The sequence below is a fragment of the Tauraco erythrolophus genome, chromosome 7, assembly GCF_009769465.1.
Source record: "Tauraco erythrolophus isolate bTauEry1 chromosome 7, bTauEry1.pri, whole genome shotgun sequence".
NCBI classification, from domain to species: domain Eukaryota; kingdom Metazoa; phylum Chordata; class Aves; order Musophagiformes; family Musophagidae; genus Tauraco; species Tauraco erythrolophus.
The window spans coordinates 42,789,863-42,817,125 of record NC_141471.1 but is presented as its reverse complement, the minus strand read 5'-3'; the positions used below and the strand labels follow the sequence as shown (position 1 = coordinate 42,817,125).

At 38.9% G+C, this 27,263-nt stretch overlaps 1 protein-coding gene across 1 annotated transcript in view; it reads right to left on the bottom strand.

Moving 5' to 3' along the window:
• Window positions 1-1,771: 1,771 nt before the first annotated feature.
• LOC104379365 (ubiquitin-conjugating enzyme E2 E2) overlaps window positions 1,772-27,263 on the bottom strand; it is a 214,590-nt gene continuing 189,098 nt past the window's right edge. Inside the window, exons 4-5 of the mRNA XM_086614582.1 lie at window positions 25,379-25,526; window positions 1,772-1,869 (exon numbers count right to left, since the gene is read on the bottom strand). Coding sequence (XP_086470708.1) covers window positions 1,772-1,869; window positions 25,379-25,526 — 246 coding nt within the window. The remainder of the gene's footprint in view (window positions 1,870-25,378; window positions 25,527-27,263) is intronic.

The following is a 27,263-nucleotide window of genomic DNA, read 5'->3' as shown; positions in this document are numbered from 1 at the left end:
CAGACACCAAAGACTCTCTGTTTGCCTCGATCAAAAGAGATTGACTATTTCTTTGAGATCCCCGTGGTTCTCAGGGTGGTAGTTATATACTACCTACAACAAAGTCAACGTTCAGCTTCTCTTCACACAGAGGACAACTCACCAGTAGATTCAAGCTGTACGTCTGTTCAGTCATTAGCAAATGGCTGAGGGAAAAACAAATCAGTCTGGAAATGTGGAGCAGTGCAGTGGTTGGCGCAGAGGCCCTACCATGTCACCTTGGCTGCTTTAGTTTTCAGAATGATTGGATCGGCTTGGAGCGTAGTGGGATTGAGTCTCCCTGTATCTTTATACTATCCCTATTGTAATGTATCTTTTCAAGATAGGATCTTCTTTAAACATAAGGGGCAAGGAGAGAGGGGAGAGGGCAGGCAAGCACTGTATATAGCATCTGTAACGTTTAATTACATGAGACAGGGATTTTCCAATATGCCTTGCAGCACAAAGAACATTTAGATATCAGCATCACAGCATATATTTTCTAAATCGCAACACCCACACATTTCCTTAGCCAAATAGAAGTTTTCCTTCTATGGCTGCATATCTAAAATTAGCCTGAAGGTCAAATCTGAATTGAACTACCCTTGCCATTGAACGTGCTGGGAATGATTGGTGCAATGGGCTCAATTTTCCCATCGAAAACCTTCATTTGTTTTTTTAAATAAGAGTTGCTTTTACAATTAAGGAGCTTGCAGAAACACAAAATGAGGCCTGCTGTATAAAATCATCATCAATATGCTGCCTTCACTGCAAGGCTATTTTTGTAGCCAACTATTTTAAATGTGACAAGACGGATATAGTGAAGCCATAGTACAAAAGATGAAGCAAAAGGCTTCAGAATAGTTGAGCTGAGCACCGGCATGCGAAAGAAAGGCCTTAAAATTTGGAAGATGTTTGTATATGAAAGATATACACAATGAAGAATTCTAAGTTAAGAAACGCATTGTTGAGAAGAAATGAATAGCTTAGGTCTAAAATAGCTGCTTAACCTGCAGTTGTATTGTGTGAGGACTATGCAGCCTTACTGCACAGACGCAAAAGCACCGTCTTGCAAGAAGTGCATTTATCAGCCACAGTGTTTTATTGAGTGCTTTAATAATACAAGTGTACATCAACTGATCCACAGTCAAAAGTGGCAGGTCCCTAAGAAATTTACAAGCACTTTTTTTTTTTTTTTTTTAAGTAAATCAAAATACATATTAATTTGTTCAACGCAATAGCCTTTTGTGTGGGAAACAGAAGGCTAGTGATAAACACAGTCTTAGTAATGCACAGTGATTCTTGATTTTAAGCTTTTATACAAAACTTGTTCCCAGTAGCATGCACCCACCATTAAAGACTTCAGTACAAAAAAATAACCCTAAACACTACATTTAAGTAGAAATGAGATATAATTCTGAATTTGTTTGTTTTCCCAAAAACCACGTGAAAGAAAAAACCCCCACACATTAATACAAAGCTTTGTGACAAAGCTCTATACTATTACAGATCCAACATTCTTTGCACTGATAACCAAAATTCCCTGTCTACATTTGAGGGAAACAACTTTCAAGTTAACAGAACAAAAAAACCCAAAACAAATAAAAATAAAAATAAAACCAAAAAGAAAGGAAGGACAACCTTTTGTCACAAAATGGTTCAAAATTTAATAAAAAATAAGAATGAAGGGAAGGGCTATTGATGCACTTAGTGAATGTGCTTGCACAGGTCCAGCAAATCCTAGAGTAGGTTCCTATGTGGCATATCGCTTGGTCCACTGTCTGGCCATTCTGTCGTGTTCTGCTCTGTTAGTCATATACTGGGTGGCAATACTTCCAACCAGGGGATCAGCTGAAAAGGAAACACAAACCGTGAAATACTCGTCAGAGTCGGAAGGACGAAAAAGCTCTTCTTAGATTCAGATTCATTCAGTTCTCTTAGGTTTAACTGTAAGAATAAGGTGCCTACACATACTAGTCCCATTTTGAAAGCACGCATGTGTACAGGGAGAAAGGAAGAAGATGGGGAGGCATTGGCTGGCAATGAGCTATACGTTTCTGGTAAACATAGAAATAAAACCATTTTCTAAAACTCTGCCTCACAAACAAATGGTCCAATAACCTTATTTTCAGCTAAAAGACACTTTCAGGTGATAAGAATAAACATTTATGGTACTAGACTCCCACAAACATCTACACTCCCACCTAAGAAGAGGATAGGCTTTAACTCTACTATCAAGTTAAATTTTTTTTTTGAATACTTTTAGTTTTGAAGCGTAAAGAAAGATCAGGAATTAGGGCAGCAAGTACTATTGTCAAAGGAGCGAAAGTTAATTCCAAACTTTGGTAAATGGTATTTAATTTATAGGATCTTTCTGAGCGTTTATATGGCCAGAATGCTACATGACTCGATCTTCTCCAGCTATCCAAAATGAAGAAACAACCTAAAAATTTGGATGTACAAATTACTTCGCAAATAATTAAAAAAAACCCATCAGCCCTCTAAGAAAAATAAACCAAGACAAGACTTTCCCAGAAGTGACTGTATGTCATCATCATTTTTCTCTTCTCAGTTTAAAGCAGCCAAAATGTGTAGACATTTTCCCTTTTTTTGGGGGAACTCATACTCTAGATGTTTCTTCTGCAGCAGTAAATTTCCTGACATTGTACCACCACATCGTGCAAGTTCAGAAGCACTGATACCACGTTTTTTCCTGACTTAGGACAGATGAACGTGACTTCTTATTAAAGCCAGTTAATAAGCAGCTTTGTAGTTGACTGAAGATGGTGCCATTGAACAATATGAATCTCGGCTTCTCCACTACAGCCATAATCCGACTGTGGCTTTTGCATTATTAACCACTGAAATTCCTGGGACTAGATGTCAGGTCTTCCACATAGCAGAGTAAATCTCAGCTTTTTTTTTGTTTGTTGACAATAAGAGTTCATGATAGGAGAAATACGTTGGTTTAGCCAAAAATCAACTGATTAGCTTACTGCCAACATTACTGAATATTACTGAATAATATTTAATGAAAAAATCTTTTGCTACTTTCAGGAAAAGCCCATGATTTGAATCTTAAGTTTGCACCTACTAAATTAGTAAGGCAAGTTGTCACTGTGACTGTGGTGTACTAAGTCCCTGTAGTCTCAGTCCTGCAAACGCTTACTGCATATGTTTAGCTTTAATATCTTAATATATCCAGAGGAGGTCACCGAGACCTGGGCTTTGCTATTTTTACATGCATGAGTGTCAAAGAAGCATATCTGATCTGAGATCCATTTTAAATTTTCAGACTAGAAAGTATATCACCTTTAACTTCTCAGCCAAGGAGAAGAACTATATAGGGGATTACTGGAAGGATTTTGTTCTGTAGAAATAAGAGGCTGACAGTCTACAGGTATTTATGGAGTGCAAAGTTGTTCATGGCTGGAATGAGGTCTGAGAAGCACTGCAGGGCAAATGGGGAACTTAGGCAATGGGATAGGGCAGAACCTCTCTCAGCAAAAAATTTAGGGAATAGCCACAGGGAAAACTTATTGTAGTGGAACGTAGCTCGGGGATAAGTCTGACAGCACTGCTGTGAATTCCCACACTCTCCTTGGACGCGACACCACTATGTGAAGAAACACTTTCACAAACTCATGGAGAAATGGAGAATAAGGGTTGAACTTGAAAGGGATCCTTGAAGTAAGATTCGATGAATGTGACGGTTTTCATGCTGTTGGGAAAGGTGGGGTTTGGCCTCTGAGGTATCTGGCTGTGATGGGCTGCACGAATATCACAGCATTATCATCTGGAATGCGGTAAGTGCTTAATGAGGTTTAGCGCTCATTTAAAGTGCTGCCACTAAGACCTTTATAAAACCTTATGTGAGCCAGTGAAAAGTGATGTGCTGTAGTAAAAGTTCACCCAGTTCAAATCTGAAAGTCTTTTATGTGCGGTATGAATGTTTCTGTGAAAGCGTGTCTTTCACACTGAGAGCTGTAAATCAGTTTCTTTGATATACTGAAAGAGTACTGAGGATCATATCATCATCCCCAATCCTGGAAAATAGATGACAATGTTTGGTTTCCTAGTGTGGGTTTTCATCTATATCTCCTTTAGGAAGCAAGGAAGTATTTCAACAACATACATCTTTGGAAGGATTTGGAAGGTACAGACTCTTCCTCTCATCGCCTCTCAGCTTGGAGGGTGTCTACTTTCTACTACATGTGGTGGGGGAATCAGTGAGAGGAGTTTTTGAGAATAAAGTGGGGACATCTGTTGAAGTCCAGTCATGTAGGGAACTGGGCTGTTTATTCATATTTTCAGGCCTTTGTCTTTGCAGTGTTTTGTTTGGCAGCTGGGGAAAGAGTGGAGGTGACAGACTGCAAGATGTCTGAGGTCTACATAGCTTTTGTTGTAGGTGTGTAAATTCCCATCAAGAGAGTGATCTGTGAATCAACAACTATCGTCTCGGGGTGCTTCCTTCAAGTCAGTACCTCCCTCCATCAGTGTCTGCCTGTGCGAGCAGGACTGTGGGAGCAAAGAGAGGTCCTTGCCTGCCGTAGCACAAGCAGGACGAGCTGCACCCACAGCCAGCTGCCAAGCTGATGCTGCTAAAAGGTGCTCTCTGCTCTTTGCAGTTTGGCTATAAATTTTATCAGTTGTGACAACATTGAATAACAAAACAAACCCAGAGTTTGGCAAAGCCGCTTGCTCGTTTGAGACCCCAAACTGAAGAAACAGAAAAACAGTTATTGCCAGAGAGGCCCAGCTATTTTGCATCCCTGTCAGAGGGTCTGGAGGTGTGCTGTCATTATCCGTAGTTATTTATGAGGACTTGAATAAGGACTCTTCAACAGGTGTTTGAAGAGCTAGCTTATTTCAGCAGTTCCTGTGAAGCTGTAAAACCATCAGGAGGTACAACTGCTTTGTTTGGGAATTGGGGACAGCTGGTGAGGAGGGAAATTTCAACTTCAGCTGAGAGCCACCCAGGCAGTGGCAGACTGGCCAATTCGACGCAGCACACGGCATTTGCGCTGGTGGACATAAGGACGGCGTGTGAGCTCCAGAAATACAAATGGTCTCTTTCTGCACCTGCACGAAGGCAGGCAGCTTTAGGATCAAGCCATATTGTCCCTGGCGGAGGAGAGAGCTGGCCTGCATGCCCAAGAGGACAGATCTCTCAAGACTTAATGAGTCATGAGTCACCATTGCTGTGCAGTTCGCGGGGGGTGGGTGGTGTGTGTGTGGGGGGTGTGTGTGGGGGGTGTTGTCATAAAACGGATATAACACAATAAACTGAAGCACCTTAATTAAAACAATTAAAAGATCTAATTCCAACATGCGTGAGCCTTGGTTATAGTGTCCAAGTCCTACAAAATATCAAAGATAAGGAGGAAACAATGGTTCCCATTTACTCTAAACTAAGTAGCACATAGCTGAGCACCACATGGTTCTGCACTATTTAGGAAGTATTGTGAAATCTCCATTAGTAGGGCCAAATATGTATTTATAAAACAACTGCTGTGTAAACTGTCTAATTAAGAGATAAAAAGGAATACTGGATCTCAAAATTCATAGTGGTACTTTCCCATGTTTCCATTTCTCATTGCCATAAAACTGTTTCTTATTTTCCATTTGTATATATCTGTGGTTTTCCTCTCAATGTTAGAAATTTGTTTCCATAACTAGTAAACCACTCTAGCTTTTTCTTTTCTGTTTTAGAAAGAGTGTGACTCATCAGTGAATCAGGGTTAATTTCAGAAATTCCCTCCAAATGGGACTGTGTCCAAACAACAACGAAAACCAGGGGATCAGAATACAAAGCTACTCCAGAAATATGTTATCAGAACAACCTAGTGAAAGAAGTGAAAATAAACCCACAATAAACTGGTAACAGTAACAGCAAAACTCTGCAACTCCTGGCCTGGCAGGAGGTACGTACTTCAGGACCTCTCAGATCATCAGATACACCGTGCCTGGCTTCAGAGCCGGGGTGGCACCACTCACGCACAGCTCCTTCCCAGCTATGTGGCCAGGCATGGACATCCCAGCCCACTGGGCGCTGGTGGCTGGAGAAGTTAGGGCAAGGCAGAGCCATCGTGTGCAGCACCCGGCAGCGCAGAAATCCAGGAGCGGCATTGCAGGTGGTGCTGGCTGCCATAGCCACGCGTGGGGAGCACAGGGAGTCATGCCATCGCACACACTGTCAGCTCACTAGAGAAGCTGCTGCAACTCTGTTGATCTGGAAATCTTTAAGGTCTCATAATTTACTGTTCTTTCTAGTCCCTGACTCTCACTTCTAGAAATCTCCCCTAGGATGCCTCTATAACCTTTAGTTTGTTTAAAGAAAAAATTTTTATCCAATGCTCTGATTAGTTCCATGTAAAATTGGAACACACCAAGAGTTACAGCATCAAATTTCATGTTAGAGGACAGTGCAAGAGTAATGAAAATATATGAAAAAAGCACCAAATTAAACAGGCATGGACAGAAGCTAAGGTTCAGCGATGTAGCTTACATGGAAAGTGTCAATCAAGAGAACTAAAGTATGAAGAAAAGCTTCTGGATGATTTATAGGAAGACTGCAGCTGCTAAATCCCCTCTCACCTCACTATATGTAATCCCCATGTTATACCAGAATTCATGAAATTACCCTGTATTTAAATGTAGTTTTGAAAGCTGGTGAGCTGGAGCTTGTCCCTCACTTAAAAAGGTTGGATGTGCCACTCTACAACGCCTTATCATCTTCTTTTGCAGCCACTTAATATGACTGTATAAGGAAGAACATTTGTGTCTCATATCTGTTGTAAGGCTAATCAAATTTACAGCCCAATTCTAGGGAGTTAATGCTATTGGGGATTTGGATGAGCTGAGGTTTGGTCATTACAAAATTTCAGCTGTGTTTAATGCTAGTTATACTCCTTTATCATTCAGAAGACAGACTATAATTCTTCTTTAAAACTACTTTTCCCCCAAATAAATGAGAATATATTGCTATACTGTATTTCTCTCCACTTGTATTTTTACAGCTACTTCTATGTCAGCAAATAGCAATTCCAGAGCTGAATTTATCTCTTGGGCTTTTCAATGATCTTTTAAAAATACAGCAAACACACTCTAGTGAAATAAAAAATGGAGATGGTGTGTTTAACAGCTTGATTTCGATGTGCCTTCTCCATAAGCCACATGATATGAAATGAAATTCCAATTGGTAGTGCCAACATGGTTAGAGACACACATTTGGACTTAAAATGTACATTACGGGTGTTTCTATGCACGATATATATATTTTTTATGAGTATTTATAAAGTAGAATTCTATTTCTATTGCAATATTTTACAGTTTTAATAAAGAACAGCTGATGGAGCCAGATACTACTCCATCACAAGTGGCTTCTCAGAAAGATTTCTGGAGCATCTTAAAAACTAAAAAACCCCAGAGCCCTCTCAAAATCTCACCGTTTCTTCAACCAAATATTTACAAGGTACTTTTTTTTATGTCCAGGTTTAGATTCAGCTCTGTATTGGGGGGGAATTCAGAAGAGCTGGAGATGCAAAATTAAACTGGAAGAATTTCCAAAGGTTAGATGGAACTTGAAAAGTCTTATTCTGTTTCCTGAGCTATAAATGACTCCTTTCTCGTAGCTGTGAGAGGTATCCCATTGAGAAGCTCTATGGAACTACTTGTTCTGAAACATCAGTCACCAAAAATTAAATCTGCTTTCCTTTCTTTGGACAGGCTGCGTGAAATGCAGAAGAAAACAAACAAGTCAGTTTTTAGTTATTTGGACTTCAGTTACACATTTAGAAGAGTTTTTGGTTTATGGCATACAATTTATTTTTTTTTTTAGGTCTGCCTCTCTTTCCAAATATTCTGCCGTATTGTTTTTTGAATTAAAAAATTGTGAATGCTTGGGTTTTTTGAGCTTTTTTTTTTTTTTTAAGGAAAAGCCCAGGTACTCTATATGTTGTCTATAGGATAACTGCCTTGGAGTCATCTTTATGCAGCAGCATAGGCAGGATTGGTTATCCCTAAATTAAACCTCCCCATAATAAAAGTTCATCTTTTCAATAATCACATTTTGTTTGGTGATTTCAGTGCAAATAGCAGTGCAGGACAGTATATTTTCCCATATTGGCTTGTAGTGAAAGCAAAGTTTTCTGAATCCAATTTTTGTGGTTTTTAATATTGTATGAATCTTTAAGAAATAGGTCCCAAAAGACCTACTAAAAAAAAACAAGATTAGGGAGGAAAATCAGAAACTAATAATTCACTGAAACACTGGTTTTCTGAACAGCAAATGCCGACAGCTTGATGCACACCAATAACACCCTTAAACTTAATTTTTAAAAAATATTTTGTTTCTAATTATATTTTATTATGATGTTTTTATTCGTCAGTGTTACAAGAAGACTGGTCAGTGAAAACTGTAGACAAAAGCACTGTCAGACACACTATATTAAATATGCCATAGAAAATTTAATACCCTGAGAGGAAGGGAGGGATTAAGAGAAAATGAATTGTTTGTGAGTAATTTTATTTACAGTGTCACTTTGCTTCAGGAATTTTCCATAGTTTGCCACATGTCGCCTGTTTTAAACGTAATGAACTCCTAGAAGACCATGTCAAGGATACTGTGAGTCTCGATGTGGAAAATGAGGTATGTGAAACGCATCATAGTGTCCTTCAGTGATCGTACAGCAGCAGTGTTGCTCTCTTTTGCTATCATTAATAATAATGCACAGACTAAGTAATTCTTTGGAGGCAGAGGCAGGTGAAGTGGCACACTGAATGACCCTGCTAACCTTTCACCTTTGAAAAGAGTGCTCAAGATCAGGGCAGAAGAGAAAATGAGTGCAGCACTAATCCCTGTTTGTGCGGCAATAAAACTAGCCTCGCGGCTGGAAGTCTGATCAACACACGTGTACAAACTGGAACAACAGAGTGATTCAAGTCAGAACAAAGGGGAGTAGCAGGGCTCTGAATTACTTTACACACCCTACAAGTTGAACTACAATTTAGTTCTGACATTCATAAAATCACAATTCCAACTATCCATAAAGAATGCATTTATCCATCTACGAGGTTCTTTGAAAACTGTACAGAAGAAGGATAAAGTCATCATTAAACATTGTAGGAAAAAAAGAAAACTAATAAAATGAATTGTTCCAGTAAAGAAAAAAGGTAATCCTTAGAGGAGAAAGGAACAAATTCTCCAAAGGTCTAATGTCTACTAGGAAAGAAGTCAATGAAGTTAATATCCATTTTAGCAATAACAGATTACAGCAGAAATTACGTGATATGGAGTTTAATGAACTCTCTCCTGAACTCGTTTCAGGAACTAGTTTTGCAGATATAGTTGGTCACATCTTAATATCCAATAGAATATTTCTAATATATACAGGCTACACTATTGTGCTAAAACATCAAAATAAACCTGCTGAAATTGCATCATGTACCTCATTAGGCTGGCTACTATGGTTTATATGGATTGGACAAGGTGGACAACCATATGACCTTAAAGTATTGTTCCCACCAAAGTAAAATAACAAGGGATGCAGTAAGATATCCTCTGATATAGCATTCTTAGATACAAGTTGACCAAATATGTTGGAGGCAGAAGGAAAAAAGGCTGACTTTGTTATGTCACTTCTCAGGTTCAGATAAAACCTAGGATTGTCTTTCCAGGTATAATATGGGAAATATAGCATGGGAAATAAGGAAATACAGGACAGATGCGTAAGAACTTGAGACAAAATCTTTGGAAACAGATCTGAACGTTTACACTAACCACCTCTGCATCTAGAGAACTAAGTGAAAACTATGATAGATATGGTAGCTTGGAGACTGTGTAATTTTAAAGCCAAAAGTTTGCCTAAAGTTTTTGTCCCCACATAGGAAAGCCAACCTAGTTGTCACTGTGCTAACACAGGGCTAAAGGAGACTTACAGTTTTGCACCAGGCTTCCTATGAAGTTGTGTTCACCAGTACCTGGTCCCATAGCCCTGGTCACTCAATCATCCAGCCCTCAGCTACCTCTCTAGCTATACATCTAAAGTCTTTTTCCTGGAAGAAATCAGAGCAGGTGCAGGAGGAGAAAGAGGGTGAGATAAAGCCTGGAAGACCCTGAGGTCTCGTTTTGTTGTACAGACAAGGTGTAGCCAGGGTGCATGTCTGGGCAGGTAAGCAGAGAAGCAGTCATGTCATATTGCTCACAAGAGGTGAAACTTCACAGTTTGCAAGTAGTCCTGATGACTCCAAGAAAGTTAAGTGATCTTACAGTGGTGCCTTAGTTTCCCATCTGTAAAACTGGAGTTATGCTTCTCCATTACCCAGGATAAAGAGAATTCTGAGAATAAATATGCTAAAAATTGCGAGGCATCTGGATGCTCTGGTAAATGTTACTGTATGGATGTGTATTGTAAAGAGATTGATACCTGCAACTTGACTCTAAATTTTGAGCTCTGTAGAATTGTCAGAAACACATTTGACTTCTGTTAGTTCGTAAAATGATTGAAGTTACACAAATATTAAGGCATGTGTGACTTGATTCCAATGTCCAAACCATTGTCTGAAGAAAAATGTTGCTTATCTTCAAAAATAAAAGAGCTCTGCAAATCCAGTTTAGAAAATATCCATTTACTAAAATACCCATTTTGGATACAACGAAGGAGAAATTCATTCTTCTCTCTAGACTTGCATTTGACTGCTGTCAGGCTACCTACCACAGATCTGTGTGAAATATGAGGCCACCTAAGAAAAAGATGTTTCAGAAATAAGGAGTATTATCTAGCCCAACATTATTGACATGGCTCTTAAAGGAAAGCATTGGCAGTGATTTGTCTCTGTATCTTGCCAAGGGAAATCGTTCTTGTTTAAAGAGTAAGTTTTTTTTTCAGTCTTCAGTTTTTAGCAGGATTTCTATAAAGCTCAGTGGCTGACTGGGAGTTAGCTGAGGCAATCATGGATCAACGAGGCACAGTGTACCGATCTTGAAGAGTTGTCTTTAATTAAGGAAGAACATGCACCTATTAGAAGTGCCAGCATGCAGGAACAATTAAAGTTCTGAAGTAACACACTTCACTTTGATGCTTGGATGCATCTCAAAATTGAAAGCACAGATACATTAGCAATGTATTAGCAATGTATCTGTTCATAATAATGAACTCAATTGAGAAACAGTTGTTGTTAATAGAAAAAAAATAATAAAAAGGTGTTAGTAAAAAAGAACTTGCTATGGAAGACATTATATGGCACATGGCTTGATAAAATTGGCAGAAAAATTATAGCAATATGCATTTACCTTGTGGAAGATGATTGGGAGTAGATAATAAGGAAATCACAACTCTCAGATCTCAAAATACTGTCAAGCAACCAAAATGTCATGATCCATAATGTAACTGGCATGTATCCATGGGGTCATAACTATATTTTCAGAAAAATACTGTGGATTTTTTTTGTCTGAAGATTTATTAAGCTATTCTATATATAGCTATTCTATAGGAATTCTAGTGTGTTTAGCACTTATCTCGTTTAAAGAAAAAAGGACCACTTTTCTTCTAGATTTGCCTCTTCTCACTTCCCACTAATTACCATCAAAGGCAAAGGAGTAACCTATGGGTCTTTCACATCCTGAATGAACAGTTTAATTCCAAAGCAGCTGGGTGTAAAGGCATTCCCTGTGACCACGCTTTGTACAGTGTTAGACATTCTATAATCACATGTACCAAATGTAGGTTACTCTGCAAGAAAACCAGGAGGTCCAACAGTAAGTGTGGTAAGTGTTGGGGGGGACAGGGAGAGGAGGAAGTGCTACTGCATGTCTTTGGTGGCATTTAGATGCTGAGAGGAAAATGAGTCCTAAAGGCATCTTCACTTTTAGGAGATGGGCTTGAATATGAGCAATACCAACATCTTCAACTTGGACACATCAAGGTCATTTTAGGTCAGATGCAGGAGTCATCTGAATCCTGCTCTTGAATCTATCCCTTTGCTCCTTTATTGCAATTAATTGGAGTAACTAGAAAAGCCTACATATGTTGAGAATGCTGCTTATTTTGGTTTAATCTGATTTTCTCCTTCTCGTCCTATCAAATCTCATTATTAATATGACGCATTGAAATCCAAAACTTATTAGGAATCCCATACAAAATGTCAAAAGAATTCAAGAGGCTTTTATTTGCAACAGAGGGTGCTGATGAAGAATTTTATCCCTATTAAAGGCCAATAGGACTCTTTTTCATAGGCCAGGGCCTGAAATCCCTTGGCAAGTTGAACATCCCTTGGAACAGGAATAGGAACTTAGGTGTGCCTTGTATTAACATACCTCTTACTGTTAATAACTTAGAATATAGTCAGGCTTCTCCATTCCCTCTGTATACTTCCCTTTCTTCCAGGGAATATGGGGAGGAAAGTCACAGGCTGTATCTGGCTCAGACGTGTCTAAATTTATATGTACATCAAGAGGCAGTAGAAGGAAAATGCCTGGAAACTGCTTTGTTTGGGATTTTTGTCAGTACGGCCTAGACGCTCTTTGATGGGGCTGGCTTCTCGGGGCTTTTCGGGACTGCAGGTCTGGGTCATTTGAGCCCAGTTGTGTGATCGCATGTTGGGACTGTGCCTCACGTTGCCATCGGCATCTGTGGTCCATACTATTCTGGAGGAGGCATCCCAAAATGTTACCGCACCACAAACATAGGAAATAGGTGCCATCTCAGCAGAGTGTGGGACAGGGACCTCTGGAGTCATTCTCATTGTGAACGTGTAAGCTTGACAGGTTTCTAACAGTCCAGAGTGGTGAAGTCTGATCCCTCGAGTGCTGCAGAATTTGCAACAATATTGCCGTACCAAAAAAGCCATCCAAGGAAGATGCTTGTACCAACACACAGTGGCTCAAGAAAGCAAGAAAAACAGAGTGGCATCCTGCCCTGAAGATCGGTATGGGCCAGTTACGGCAATATTTCTGGAGGCTGATCACTGAGGTGACATGGGATGTCACATGAAGGGAGCAGGGTGGTGCTAGATCTCGCAATAACTGATGAATCAGCAGGTAAGTGAGAAAATTACCTCATTTTAGTAACCAAATGGACTATCCACTTCTAAATTAACTTCAGAACATGAATATAATTAGGCTTAATTACGAACAGGTTCTAATAGGACTAGAAGGAAAAAACAGGTTAAAAAAAATAATTAGCATTCATCATGTAGGCAGCTTTAGCTCCTGGACTGTTGCAATGAAGTTACATGCCAATGCTGAATAAAGATTGAATTTACAATATTTGCAGTGATAATTTCATATTTAGTAACAGTTAAAATAACTTTATTTGGAAATCCTATCTTTTCTGCGTGAGGGGTCATATCGACTCCATTGTCACGCCTGACCAAACAATAATCACTTTGCCAAATGATTTCAGGCATTGGCATAAGAAGTTCTAAGACTGAGGCGTAGAAAAAAAGCTATACAAGGTAGAGATGGAAAAGACCTGGAAGGTCATGAAGGCATTCCTTCTGCTAGTATAATATTGTGTCGTACAATAACTTCTACTTTCATGGCACTTTATCTAATCGGTATTATAAAGACCCAAGCGATGAAGATTCCATCCCTTGACAATTTTCCGAAATCTAATTCATCTTAAACTTGCAAATGTTCCATTGCATAGAAGGGCCTTTTTTCTAAGCCTTGTACAGATGGAGAAAACCACAAACAATTTACTAATCAGAGCTCTATTTCTGTATCCCATATGAATGTGAAATCTTACAGTACAGCCAATCCTTAAATTTGAGACAATTACACCACACATTTTGCTATTGAGGTAACTGTCTGCTACTCCAGTTAATGCACCTGAACTTAATTTGCTGTGAAAACAGGGGTTCTGAAACACACACTGCATATAATTTATTTTATTTGTTGCCTTTGATAGATCTGCAAAACCGTAAAAAACAAACAACTGTTTCCTCTTCCCCTGCTGAATAATGTAGAAAATTAGCCATGCAAAATAAAAGACGTCTTGCAGTAGTGTAAATCATCTCTGAAGGTAGAATCTGAATGACTCAGGAATACTAATTTCTGAAAGCTTACTCAAGAAAGTGACAGACTAAATGATTTAATAGCTAACATACTTATATCCAGGATTATAAATTTTGCTTTTTAGGGTTGACTTTACATTCTTGTTGTGAATCTGTTACAGAGCCAAATGTAGCAGGCTTCTTTTCAGGAGCTTAAAGAATGTAGAACAGTGTGATTTCTGTGGTGAAACAGGAATAACTGTATTTTAAGAACAGGAAGAAGCGGCCTTGAAAATAGTTGTGCTAATCAGGGTCTTGAAGGTGGTTCACAGGCAGTTAGAAACATACGGCAAGAAATTTCAAAATCTGTCCTTGCCTTCATGTTAAAAAAGGTACAGCGGAAAACAAAATAAAAAACTCCACTTAGTAAAATGGAACAAAGTCTAAATGAAAAACCTGGGGTATCAAAATTTAGGAGGAGAGATGCTGGTTTATTCCAGCTGGGATTTGAGCTATTTGTACTAACTGGGAGTAATGAATATTAGATTAAATTCTTATGAGATTAGAGAATTAAGTGTAGGAATACAGGTAAATGTGAAGTCTAAATTTATTGATTTTCTAGTTTTAATTATTTTTCCCTTAAATATATACAGTTCTATTAGTGAGAAAATACATCCAGCAGAATTGGTTAAGCCCCAAAGTGTTGTATCTACTTTGTTTAAAAGATTCCAGTTTAACTAAGGACATGTCTGTATTGGCTAGACAAAACCTGCATGAAACAAAGGAAAGACATGTAATGACTGTAAATGATTGCAGCGTAATTTGAAAGTAAAAGGCAGTTTATTTTGTATCGTGGAATTCATTCAAATTAAGCTAGGATTCTGTATTTTATATATCAGAAATAACTAATAGCTTTATTTAAATACTTCGCATTGTTAAACATTTAACATTGATGACTTATTCTGGTCTCATTTCACACAAAGATTTATTATGTGCATGCACTAAATTACCTGTCTTCTCTCTGAAGTAATGGGCGTCAGAAACCTTCACTGGTACTCTTTTAAATTACACGTTTATTGGAAGGAAAACGAATTGTGACCTTTTGTATTTGTAGCATCTATCACTCATGCATTTTCTCGAGTACTTTTAACTTAATGACAGTTAAGGTAAAGCTTATAGAAATCCTATGTTTCTTGAGCGGAAGTGTACAATCTTTTAAAAACCCTGTATGTATATTTATCATATAGCTTTTATAAGCTTCATGTAAAAAAAGAAATCTAAATGCCAGGTGTGTGTGGTTTTTTTTTTCCCCAGCTTTACTTCCATTTTGTGATAAGACTGAATTTTGTATGATCTAGAAGGCCCTTTTGAGGGATAATAAAATTAGGAACAGTTAAGGGTAGTGACAAGACTCTTTTCTCTCATGAGTGCTAATTACATCCCTTTAAATTTATTTCTTGACACAGACGTACAAAGCCTCTTTACTGATTTGGATTTTAGTCAATTTCTGATTTAATCAGATGCCATTTAATAAACTGATAGTTGAGTATTATTATGTCTGAAGTTCCATTTTTCTCACCTTGTCTTAAATAAAAACAAAATAGGAGTAGAAAACTTATTGAAAAGGACAAGAAATCATTAGCGGCATGGTCAAACCTTTCCCATTTAAGGAATAGTTGAAATCTAAGCTTATTTCTTCTGGAAAAAAAAAAGACAAAATAAGATGTGACAGGTAATTTTGTAAAGAAGATTATAAAAAAAAAGCGTTCTTGCTTATCTTTTCTATAGTAAGAAAAGAACACAAACAAAAAGCATATTTTGCAAAAGTTAAAAGGAAGTAGACGCTTCATACACCAAATAGTTAAACACATCCAAGAATACAGTGTAGGAATATTAGAAGGTAATTTAGGAAAATTAAAAAATAATTAGAAAACACACTCGTCATGGCACCACCTAAGTCACCATTGCAAAGGCTATTACTGTTCATGTTTCAACACATAATCTGATCGTTAGCTGTGGTTAGGAGGGAATTTCCTCTCCAGTATATGACTGTATGAGTAAAGTGCTTTGAGGGAATTTCACACTTTTTACTGAACCACTGAGCAATGAGCAGTTAGAGGCAATGCACCTGACTGAACCAAGTAGTACCGGTTTTCTGCTAGAGAATGACTACACTCCTCCTTCTAGTGATTATTCTTTGGAGAGTTACAGACACATCAGATAAAAAAAGAAAATGGTGCGTGTGTGACTGGTATCTGGAGCTATAGCTAGTGACTGCTTTATGCCTTGGATATCACAAAATCCAGATTGCACATTTTATTTTTGAAAAGTAATCTCTACTGTTCACTTTCTAAATTACATAAACCCACCAATATTGTTATGTAAATAGCTCCAGATATTTTTCAGAGAAAAAAATTGTTTAAACAGACTATAGACTTCTGAAACCAAAATGGGGGGTTTCAAACTAAGTATTTCTAAACAACCTTACTTCTATAGTCGTGTTAATCTTTTAAATGGTGCCTTGTGAGTTTTGAATAGCCTAAATCTAAACACACAAAATGCCTCTACGCTCATGAACAATGCTCTCCTACCCATAAGGTGTTGTCAATGTGCAACTGAAAAGAGCAAAGATTTAGGCCAACATAAATAGTAATCCCGATCCAAGCCTCCTCCCCCTGCACACATAATTAGGAGACATTCCAAGACATATTTTCCTGAGAACTACTAAAGGGATGACAGTTCACAAATGTTTTTCCTGCTGTGATAATAATCCCCACAGTCATGAGTTCATGTTGAGGGGGCTTAGTCAACTGATAAGAACAAAATCTTCTAACATTTTCATCAGCTCTTTATGGCAAAGCAAATTAATTCTCTTTCAATGCTTACCTATCTGTAATTTTCATAATGTGCTGCTGCATTGCTTGCATTTACATATGTTTAATTTCATGTTTGTAAATCACATCCACAGATTTTAACACATATAGGTGTATGTGTCTGCAAATATTTAAAGACCAGATGTATAGAAAGTCTCTTCCTGGCAATGCAGAGCGACTCCTCATGGGACTTCGGATGCCTAAATCCCATGGGAAGCACTGAAAACCCGTCTGGCTGTCTGCTGACATCTTTAGGTGCCTAAATACCTTTAACATATTGGTACTGTGTGTTCAGCTCAGAATATGACAAACTGTAAGTAATTCAAACTACAGAATAGCAATTAGTATCATTTACATACTATAGTGTAGATAGCATAGTACAGTATCTTTTAAAAGGAATAGAAAGAGAAACCACTGATAGACTATCAAGAATTTGTAAATATCAGCTCTAGAATATATGATATGATCCATCCAAATATGTACATATACTTCACTAGATATACAGCAGGTTCTGCAGGGGAACACAGAGTACCACAAACAGGTACTTTCTCGCAAAAATAACTTTGTTGCAATTGATGGCACTGTTTTGCTCATGTGAATGCAGTTGATATTGATGGGTTTTTCCCAAGGCCATCTCACCTTTGATGTTGTCATTCTACACTCACTGAGAGCGGAACAAAACCCATCAGTTTTATGCTGCATTTTCCTTTCATGCTCCTTTAGGACAACTTACTATGGCCTTTTTGCAGAACACCCATCTGCACTGCTCCCAGACCAGCAGCACCAAGACAGCAGAGCAACCACACACTACATTTTGTATTGGCTAAGCAAAAGCCTCCAGAGTGAGCTCATTTCATTTGGAAATAACCCAAGGCAGAGATTTAGAAAGGGACAGAAAGGTTATGTTGCAACTTAGAACGAACCAAAAAAACATTACTATGTGAATTGATTCCTCGCCGCTCTAACTTTTGTTTACCCTCTCTTACTTGTTGTTGCCGTGCTTGAGTGACATGGCATAGAGTATTTTCCTGCTCCAGATACAAGAGAGCATTTTCCATTGTGCTGAAACAGCCCAGAAACCTGCCCGTTTCCTGACAGCACACAGTACACAAACTCTGAAGAAAAGGGAAAAACAGCTCCAAGCTAAAGAATATAAATAATCTCAGACAACAGAGCAATTTCATTGTTTACACGAGCCTCTGCTGCTTACAAAAAGGATATATGGCAAAACGAGATTATTTTGTTGTATGTCTGATAGTGCTGTGCTGTGACGTTGCACCTGGTAGCCCATCGGTGCTAGGGAAGAAGCGAAGTAGCAGGGCTTAGCCAGACGCACAAAATTGGACAAATTAAACACTGTTTTGCCAACTTCAAAGTATTTCAGTCACTATCCAGAACATTTATCACGTTTGACAAATCTACTCAAATATGTGCTGGATTATTACAGAAGAAGTATTTATGATTTTCCTCTCTTCTCTATGTCTTGACAAAAATGTTCTAAAAGGAAACAAAATTTCATTACAAACCAGTACAGAACATATTTGGGCACAAGAAAGACTAGGAGCCCTCTTTGATAAACCGAACAAAGCTGTTAAGCTGCTAAATAGAAAGGAGAAAAATCAGATCGAATTCTGAAGCAAAGTTTCTGATAGTAGCAAAACGTGCAGATTATAGCTTTAAGGAAAAAAATTACAGGAATGAGGAAAATGAGAAGTGGCTCATCCCTTGAACTTGCTGTCATCCAGAGTTTCTAAATTCACTTCACAACTGCAGGTGAGGGGAAAAGAAGGAATGATAATTGGGAAGTCTAAAAAATTGCAGAAGGAACATCTGACGGGAGCTGGCACTGACAGAAAGCAGCCTCTGCTAAGGAGAAGCACCAGATGAGGAGAAACATCATACATGCTTCCTGTTAGATTGACATATATAGAAGAACAGAGAGAAAAAAGATACATCCAGTCTGCTGAGTGGCGAGAGGCACAGACCTGTTCTTCACTACCCAGGGCTGGGTAGCTATTTTAAAATTCAAACGTGGAAGCCAAACAGCGGAGCTGTAACCACAAGTCAGCCAAATCCTCTCGGAGCCAAACACTCCAGCACGGAACAGATTTTATTTTTACAGCTATGTTACATTTTCCTTTATTAAGCTGCCTTAGATTTATTTTTAAACTTTTTTTTTTTTTTTTGGACAGGCTAGTGCTTTCAAATCTCTCAGTAATTCTGAAAATAGATCTTTTTTTATTGATACAGTGGACATCTATTAGTGTATTAAAATGCTTGCTGGTATGGCTGGAACTTAGTGGCTGAAAAAACAGAACTATTCCTATGGAACCAATGTCTTCTCCCAAGAACTAACACAAATTCAAAATGTGGAGGTGCTCAAAACTTTCTAAACGCCAGATCTATCCACGTTGCACCTGCGTCCATATGCTGGCGCCTCCTGCTAGGCATGCAGGTACGCACCCCGGCTGGAGCGACTCCAACAGCGAGCTTTGGAGAAGGCTACTGAAGGCAGACCTGTTGAGAGATGGGGCAGAGGTACTGCAGGACACCAACTTCCCTCCGAAAGTGTACACTCCTGGCTGAAAGGGAAATGGGCTGAGAAATTGAGACAGTACGCTAATTCAATTCTTCCCCTCTCATGTTGTCTAAGTCTTCTTCCTCACCTACTCCTGTTTTGCAAAGGTCTTGGAAGACAGAAGCAATTCTAGCAGCTTTGTAGCAGGGCAAATACTGTGCAGGCTTTTAGGGCTTTTATGCTTATGTTGAAAAGTCATTCTCCAAAGTGCTGTTTCAGATCCCATGGAGGATCAAATATATGCATTAAATTACACTATTGAATCCTTTTCTGCAAAGGGTGACAGAACTGGGATTTTATACCCTCAGCAGTAAGAGTACAGAACCTTGCAAACCTATAGGAAAATAACAAGGGGGAAAAAAAGAGAAAAAAGAGTATTGTAATAATTAAGCTTCCTAAATACCAGCACCCTTGTGCAGGTACAGGCAAGGGTGACAATATTTTTTTGCCAGAAAATTTAGGCAAACCTAAATCACGCCAAACCACATGGATAACTTGTAATTGCAATAGAAGAACAACAATAGGATGTTATCCAAAATTGACAGTTATATCTACCCTGCGATGAAAATAAAGAATTTTCTGTGGAAGATAAAGGCAAAACTTAAGGATGACTCATAGAAAGAAAGCTTGAAAGCATGTCTCGTGTCCCTTAGCGAGATAAGTAAAGATCCTCATAATCTTAGGATCTTGTTTGACTTTGTTTATCCATGCTTAGAGAAATGTAAGTCATTAAACTGCACAGCCACGTTACTTAATGTGGGTTAACAAAGTATGAAACCATCTAGTAAATTCATGATTCATGGCAGTACTTGTAAAAACCAGCACGTATACCTCTAACCGAGGTACATTATATTTGAAAACCACAATAGGCGCTGCAATGTTTTTTAACATAAGCAGTCTACTTTTCGGATGTGCTGAGCAACTCCAGCTCCTATAAAAATTGATGGGGCTCACATCAAAGTAATGTAGCGGTATCTATCCAACTCATTTACTCTTCTAAGTACATTTACTGGGAGGACATTGTAGGCTTCAGTCTCTAACTACATTCACAGTTTCAAACTTTACACATAACAACACTGTCTCACACTTTCTGGCGTGTTTAAAGGATAACAAGAGACAAGCAGCTTTACACTGCTCATATAATATGCCACCAAAGTACCTGAGAGCAGTCAGACCAACTAGCCTGGCCAGCACTGGCCCAGGTGAAGTGGGTACTGCTGGCAGTTGTTTGTGCATTTCCTTTGCCAGAGGTTAACGTCCTTTTCTAGCAAAAGCTTTTTCTTTGTTTTGCCCTCTCTTCCTTCCTCTTCCTTTTTTTCCATTTCTTCTTCCTTTCCCTTTCTCCGTCATTTCACTAAATTGAGTTAGAAAGCAGATAAACAGTGAAAATGACAGGGCTGAGAAAGAAACCACCTTTGACAGGGCTGCCAGTGAGACAGGGACATCCAAGGGGGAGCAGTAAATATTTCAACCCGGATGACGGTGATGATGAGGGGGTCAGTCTGCCTAGCTGTGCCTCATGGCCCGATGAACTCCACACAAGGCAGGCACGTTGAGGAAGGATGACTGCAGCCTGATGCAGGGGCAGGAGCGGGCTGTGAGGATGGGCAGGGGAACGGAAAGCCTCTCTTATGGAAGGAGGCTAACAGACACAGGTCTGGTTAGTGTGCAGCAAATAATAACCAGGAGGAAAGAGGACGGTTCTTCATTAATAGATTGGGAATGAAAAACAGGAAAACTGTCACTTTAGCTATAGGACAAAAGTTGCTTAAAAGCAAGTGGGTATAAAACTCCTGTGAGCCACTTCAGGCTAGAAATCAGGCAGTGGTTTCTAAACAGCAAAGCAAACAAAGCTCTGCGGAGCCCCTCAGCAGTGTTTTTGGTCACAGCAGCCAGCCAAGCGTTCAGCCGAACCGGGCATGTTTGTGGAAGGCAGTGCTGTGGCTGCTCCCCATCCCAGGCTGTCCCTCTTATCCTGTCTGCACCACCGTCCACATCCCCACAGCAGGAGCTCGCAGCATGGCATGGCTACCACACAGGGAATGGGGTGGGGGCACCACCGAAGCACTTGGTTTGGGAATGTCAATGGTACAAATGAGGGATAAAATCCCCACTATCCGTGGAACTTTTGTGCACCGGAAAAATGGTAAGGAGCTAGAGGTGGAGGATGACACCAGAAGCGAAGAGGCTGGTGTGAGGGAGATGTCGCAGGCTTTGTTCTGATATCCTAATCAAGGCTCAGCCGTGTGTTATTAAGCAGACATGATTCGATGTTAGACAGTTCAGACATGGGGGATAATCAGGCCAGTCAAGTTCAGACTTTGAACATATGAAGAAGGACGCAAAAAATGTTGCAGTGCAGTCTACACTGTGTTTCAATTTATTTTCTCTGAAGCATTTGCAAATGAGAATTTTCCTGGGGCTGGAGGACCTTTGGCAGGGCTGAGGTGGCAAGAACCAACTGAGAACAGTAAGCATTTCAACCCAGCTCTCTAAATATAAAAATTATTAATTTGTTTTCATACTTGAAGCTCAGCAAAAATACAAAACCTCAGGGGCCATCCACACTTGAAAGCTCTTTTGGATTAAGGCAGTGTGGGATTTTACACTCCCCAGGCTCCGCTTGAATACTTAAAGTACAGTCGACTTTTCGTCCAAGACAGTTTTTCGTGACTTAATACATTTTCAAAGAGGGGAGTGTCCAGACACGGAGTTACTCGGAAATAACTAACTGCCCACGTAGCAAGCCCTAAGAGCTAGCACTGGAAGTATTTTCAGAGCTCAAGCACATAGCCTACAAGCACTTATTCACATGCTCAGTTTCATGCAGATAAATGTATCTCTCAGGTTTTGTAGGGTTGCTCATGCATATGCCAAAATATTTACAGGATTGGGGCTCTGCTTTGTAGAAAGAGATACGTGCTGTCTCCCTGAGTACCACCTTAAAGAAAAACATGAATCCCCCGATCGAGTGCTGGTGTATCCCGTCATCTCTCCCATCTCTCTGATACCATTCCAGTTGGCTCCCTTGCACTCCCAGATAATTCACACATGTTTGCTGATATACAAACCCTACAGCACCCCTTCCCCCCACGAAAAAGTCAGCCAGCTGTTACAAAATTCAGACATTTCATTAACACAGTTTACTGGCTGATACCGCCAAGCAAAATAGAGACAATTAATAATAATCAGGACTGAAGGGTCTGAGACAGCTTATGAGTAAAGGATTGTATTAGTTGTTTAAAAAGGACAAACTCGCTCCTGCCTGGAGTGATAGGGAACAAAAGGCAGTGATGTATAACCGGGGAGTAAAGAGACTCTCTCCGTGGCTTTTGTAGATTACTGTGTGAATGACAGGAGCGGCAGGAGCAAATACCTCTTTTAATTTGCTCGGCCTGCTGGAGAAGAATAGCAGCGCTTGCCAAGGAAGCTGCAGCTGTGCCCCAGCTCCGTTTAATCACCGTGTATGACTGAGGGTTAATTAGCCGCCATTCTTACCGCTATTTGCTGTTCTAATGAAGATTTGCATGAATGTAAGACCAGGGGGTAACTGATACTTGATTTTTCCCTTCGGAGAGGCTGGGGGTGGAAAACTCGCCCATCCCGAGTGTTTATGTTTGTGGAAGATTCAGTGTTGCCTTTCCGTTTGACCTGATATGCTTCTGGCTGATGTATGGTGAACAAAGAGTTCAGAGTTGCTTATCAAATCGAGACCCCTGTTGACTTTCTGCCTTTAGAAAGGGGCAGACTAGTTAGATGAAGAGAAGACCGAGGGATTAGAAACTTACTCCCAGCTGACAGAGAGGAAAATACATATATGCATGTTTCTGTATCTATACACGTACATATATATGTGACACACTTCCATGATAGGTATCTCAGTGATATAGGTATCAGTGATGTATATCTCTGCCTGTCTGTTTATCTATCTATGCATCCATCCATCATGTTCAACCTGGATGGCAAGGAACCAATCATTTGTTAATGATAAAATGTCATTAAAAAAATAATGGGACAGGCAGTACAATCAGAACAAGCTGTAGCATATTAGGCAATACGCTGAAAAGTAAGAACTTTTAAGTTATTGCAAGCCTTCTGTTGTACATTACTAACATTCAAAGTCCACTTTTTAATAAAAAAAGTATCTAACAGAAAACAGGCAATCTCAAAGGAAGGCAAAAATCACTCAGCAGTTCACAGCTACCTGCCATCAGCACCTCATGAGAGGAGAACTCACAATACAAATCAAGAGATTGCATTAATTCCTCAAAAACTCATAGGAAAATTTTAACATGAAGCAGTAATAACATCCAAAACTACTTTGTAATTAAAGAGAACATTTGAAAATGAAACATCATAAAATTGTTTTTTTTTTTTTTTACTATGGTCAGGACAATGCTTATGGCTGCTAACTGAAAGAAACTAAAGGGAAGGATAAATTCCCAATTTTAGTATGTTAACTTGTTGCATACGATAATATAGTATGGGTAACTGTTTTCAGTGTTCCTCTTACACACTTGGTCTGCTACAATTGTTGTTTGACTGCATCTGTAAAATGGTCTAAGGGAAAGAAAAAGATTGAAAGTGCAGAAACAGTAAATTTCATGTCACTACTGGAAAGTGGCCAGCTTTCAGCTTGACTGTATCCCTCCAAAGAGAGCTGACCACAAGCGAGCACATACTCATTGCCAGTTTCTCAATCCCAACACAGCTTTGCAGTGTCTCTAGCTCTTTACCTGGTCTCTAAGACACATGAGCAAATATTCATTTGCTTTTCTTTACACTTCTGGCATCAATTTGCATGACTCCCTACCAGGCACCTCTGCATATTTTGAGGTTGACACTACCAGAAATCAATCTTTCAGACACATAAGCAGAGAGCATCCAACAAATCTGAAATAACAGAGAGGTCTTCTACTGCTCCAGCTCTTAGCTGGAAAGAATGTAATGGGTTTTAACAACACATAGAGTAAAAAACCCATGTGAAAATATAAATATTCAATTGCATTTTTGCCCACTTTCATCTTATTTTGAGCTTTGAAATAATTCAATCTCCTGTTACAGCTTTTGATTCAGTCCCTGATTACACAAGAATCTCACATTCTGCCCTTTGCAAAGCAATTTTTAGCCCCGTGGTTGTGGAGAAAAGTTTAAAAACAGGAAACCTACAGGTTTAAAAATTAGATGGCAAATTAAAAAAAATACTGAAGTGTATGATAAAAAACAAACCAGCAACAACCCTCACAACATGTAGACAGATCACTTAATTTTCCTTTAATGATTCTTTAATAATTTCTATATACTACAATTTTCCAAGGCTACAGTCAGAATTATTCACTGGTAAATAGGGTAAAAGAAAGTGGAAATTACTGATCTAGTGGTCAATGGCAGAAAACAAATCTAAAAGAGTTCAGGGAAGAGGTTAAGTGCTATGCTAGTTAATAAGAATGACAGCTTGCTTTGAATACTCATACTGGCTGTCTAGGATATTGAATAAACCTCATTTAAATTAATTTTCATTATTTGTAGAGTCTGTGTTAGACATCTATCATTGTCAGTACTATTAATATTCTTTTCAGAGACCATATTATCAGCATATTTAAATGAAAGCTTTTCTTTTCAATATTTATTAACTTATTAATATTTCTTGGTACTAATATCCTGTTAGTAATATCCAAATTAGTGCCTACTACAAGGTATTTTCTACTGATTAAACTTTTGGAATCAAAAGATTTTTATTCTCAAGTACTAAAAATGCACTCGAGCTCCTGAAATTGTGCTTTCTTTCTACATCATGTCTTAATTTGAATGAATGGCATTTAAAGTTTACATTTTTGTCTTTTTTTAGTGGTAGCTGACCACATTCAAATATGAAATGTGAATGAATGTGAATGTGAAAGTTAATTCGTCTTACCCGGGTTGCAGTCTGTGAGGAGGGAGCAGATGGAGAGGAGAACTTTAGAAATGGTTAATGCTGGGCTCCAGTTGTCTTTTAAAATGTCCAGGCAGATGACGCCTTGGCTGTTGATATTACAGTGGTAGATTCTTGTCCGAAATGTTACCTAGAAAAGACAGCGTGTCTAAGTACAATGGTGTTACAGCCAAAAATTACATGATTATTAAGGAATTAAAAAATTATATGAACTAACATTCTGCTTTCCTGGTAGTACTCTGCTACTGACAGTTAAAGACTAGGCAAGGTAGGGATATTCATAAGAAAATAAAGAAAATAAAGTCTGCCTCTTCCACCTGTGGCCAGCAGTGGTACTGGTTTGTGCAAGGTAAGAATGGGATGCTTTTCCTGAGCTTCTTCTTGCCTTCACAGAATCACAAAATGTGAAGCTTCTTCTTGCCTTGGTCACACTGATCTCATTATTTTTGTACGGGGCCAGAAAAAGCTATTCCAGCATTCATAACTCAGGCCCACAGCTACTTCATGCTTTGAAGGGAGGCAGAAGAAGACAGATTCTTCTGCTGTCTTCATCTGTTCATTGTTTAACCCAACAGATTAAGATGGAAAAAAAATGTGAAGGCATCACACCAGTAACTCCTGGAAAAAGTAAAGTGAAATATCTTTGAGAAAGACCGCTCAAAAAAAATGCTTTTATTTTCAAATTTTAAATTACAATTGAATCAGTAGAATTGCTGATAAATGCCTTTTGTTTGATTTTTTATTTGTAGTTGATTTTGAGGATTTCTGTATCGATTTTATATTGTCTCCCAGGTGATCCTACATGTAACAAACCAAGGAGGAGATCACTTCTTTTAGACTAGAATGATGTGCTTCTGCTTCAAGTTGAAGATACAGGCCTTTTACTGGAAAAGAAGTTCAGCTATAAAAGTGCACTTTGTAGTTCAGAATGAATACTGGGGCTACTGGATAAGAAGGGACAATATGAAAAAATAACCCTTGAGGGTCTCCATCAAAGACTAATTTCTCCACCAGTTCTACTCAAATGACAAGCCAAACCAGATGGTTTCAATGACATGTTCATAACATCTATAATTCAGATGTACAATTTCAGTGGTCTACCTCATCAGCAAGAACCCTGCCGACAGAGGGGCTGATTAGGCAGGAGACAACAGCAGGCAAAGCACATCCCAATTCAAGAAAGCTGTGCTTTTCACCAGAATTGGATGGTGCTAATAACTGGGAGTGCTTAGGCACCTATCCCTGTTCTACCACACAGATAAACCTGCTTCTGGAGAGTAATGGAAACTGATGACAGGCACGCTCCTGTTCTGATTTTATTCAGTATCAGAAATCTCAGTGATTTCAGTGGGATTGAGATCGGGTCACTCATCAGCAAGCAGAAGAGAGGATACAAGTGAAATAACACGGTACCTGGTTTACTTCTATTAAAAAAAAATAAATTCTCTAACAGACTGAAAAATTCTGCCTCTTTGGATTAAGTCAAGCAGCTTTGACAAAATAATGGAAAGAAAAGGTAGTAGATTTCTGGTATTAAACCACTACATTCAAAAATAAATACTTTTCCTCATAAGTACTTTTCCACATAAATCTGGGAAAGCACTTTTGGGCCCAGTGTCATGCACCAGTTGAGTTCTGTAACAAAGATCTCAACAAAGCAAATTCATCAGTTTTTAAATGTATCTATGTCTAAAGGTATTGCCAATTAAAAGGATAATTTAATAGTTTGCCCCTCCACACCCTACGTATTTGTAGGTTCTTTCCAGCTCTTACAGTTGTGGTTTTGCTCATTGTTTTCCAGCCTAAGTGCTTCACTTCAGTGACTTTTATGAGAATTTAAAATATTTCTGGCACAATGAACTCAATT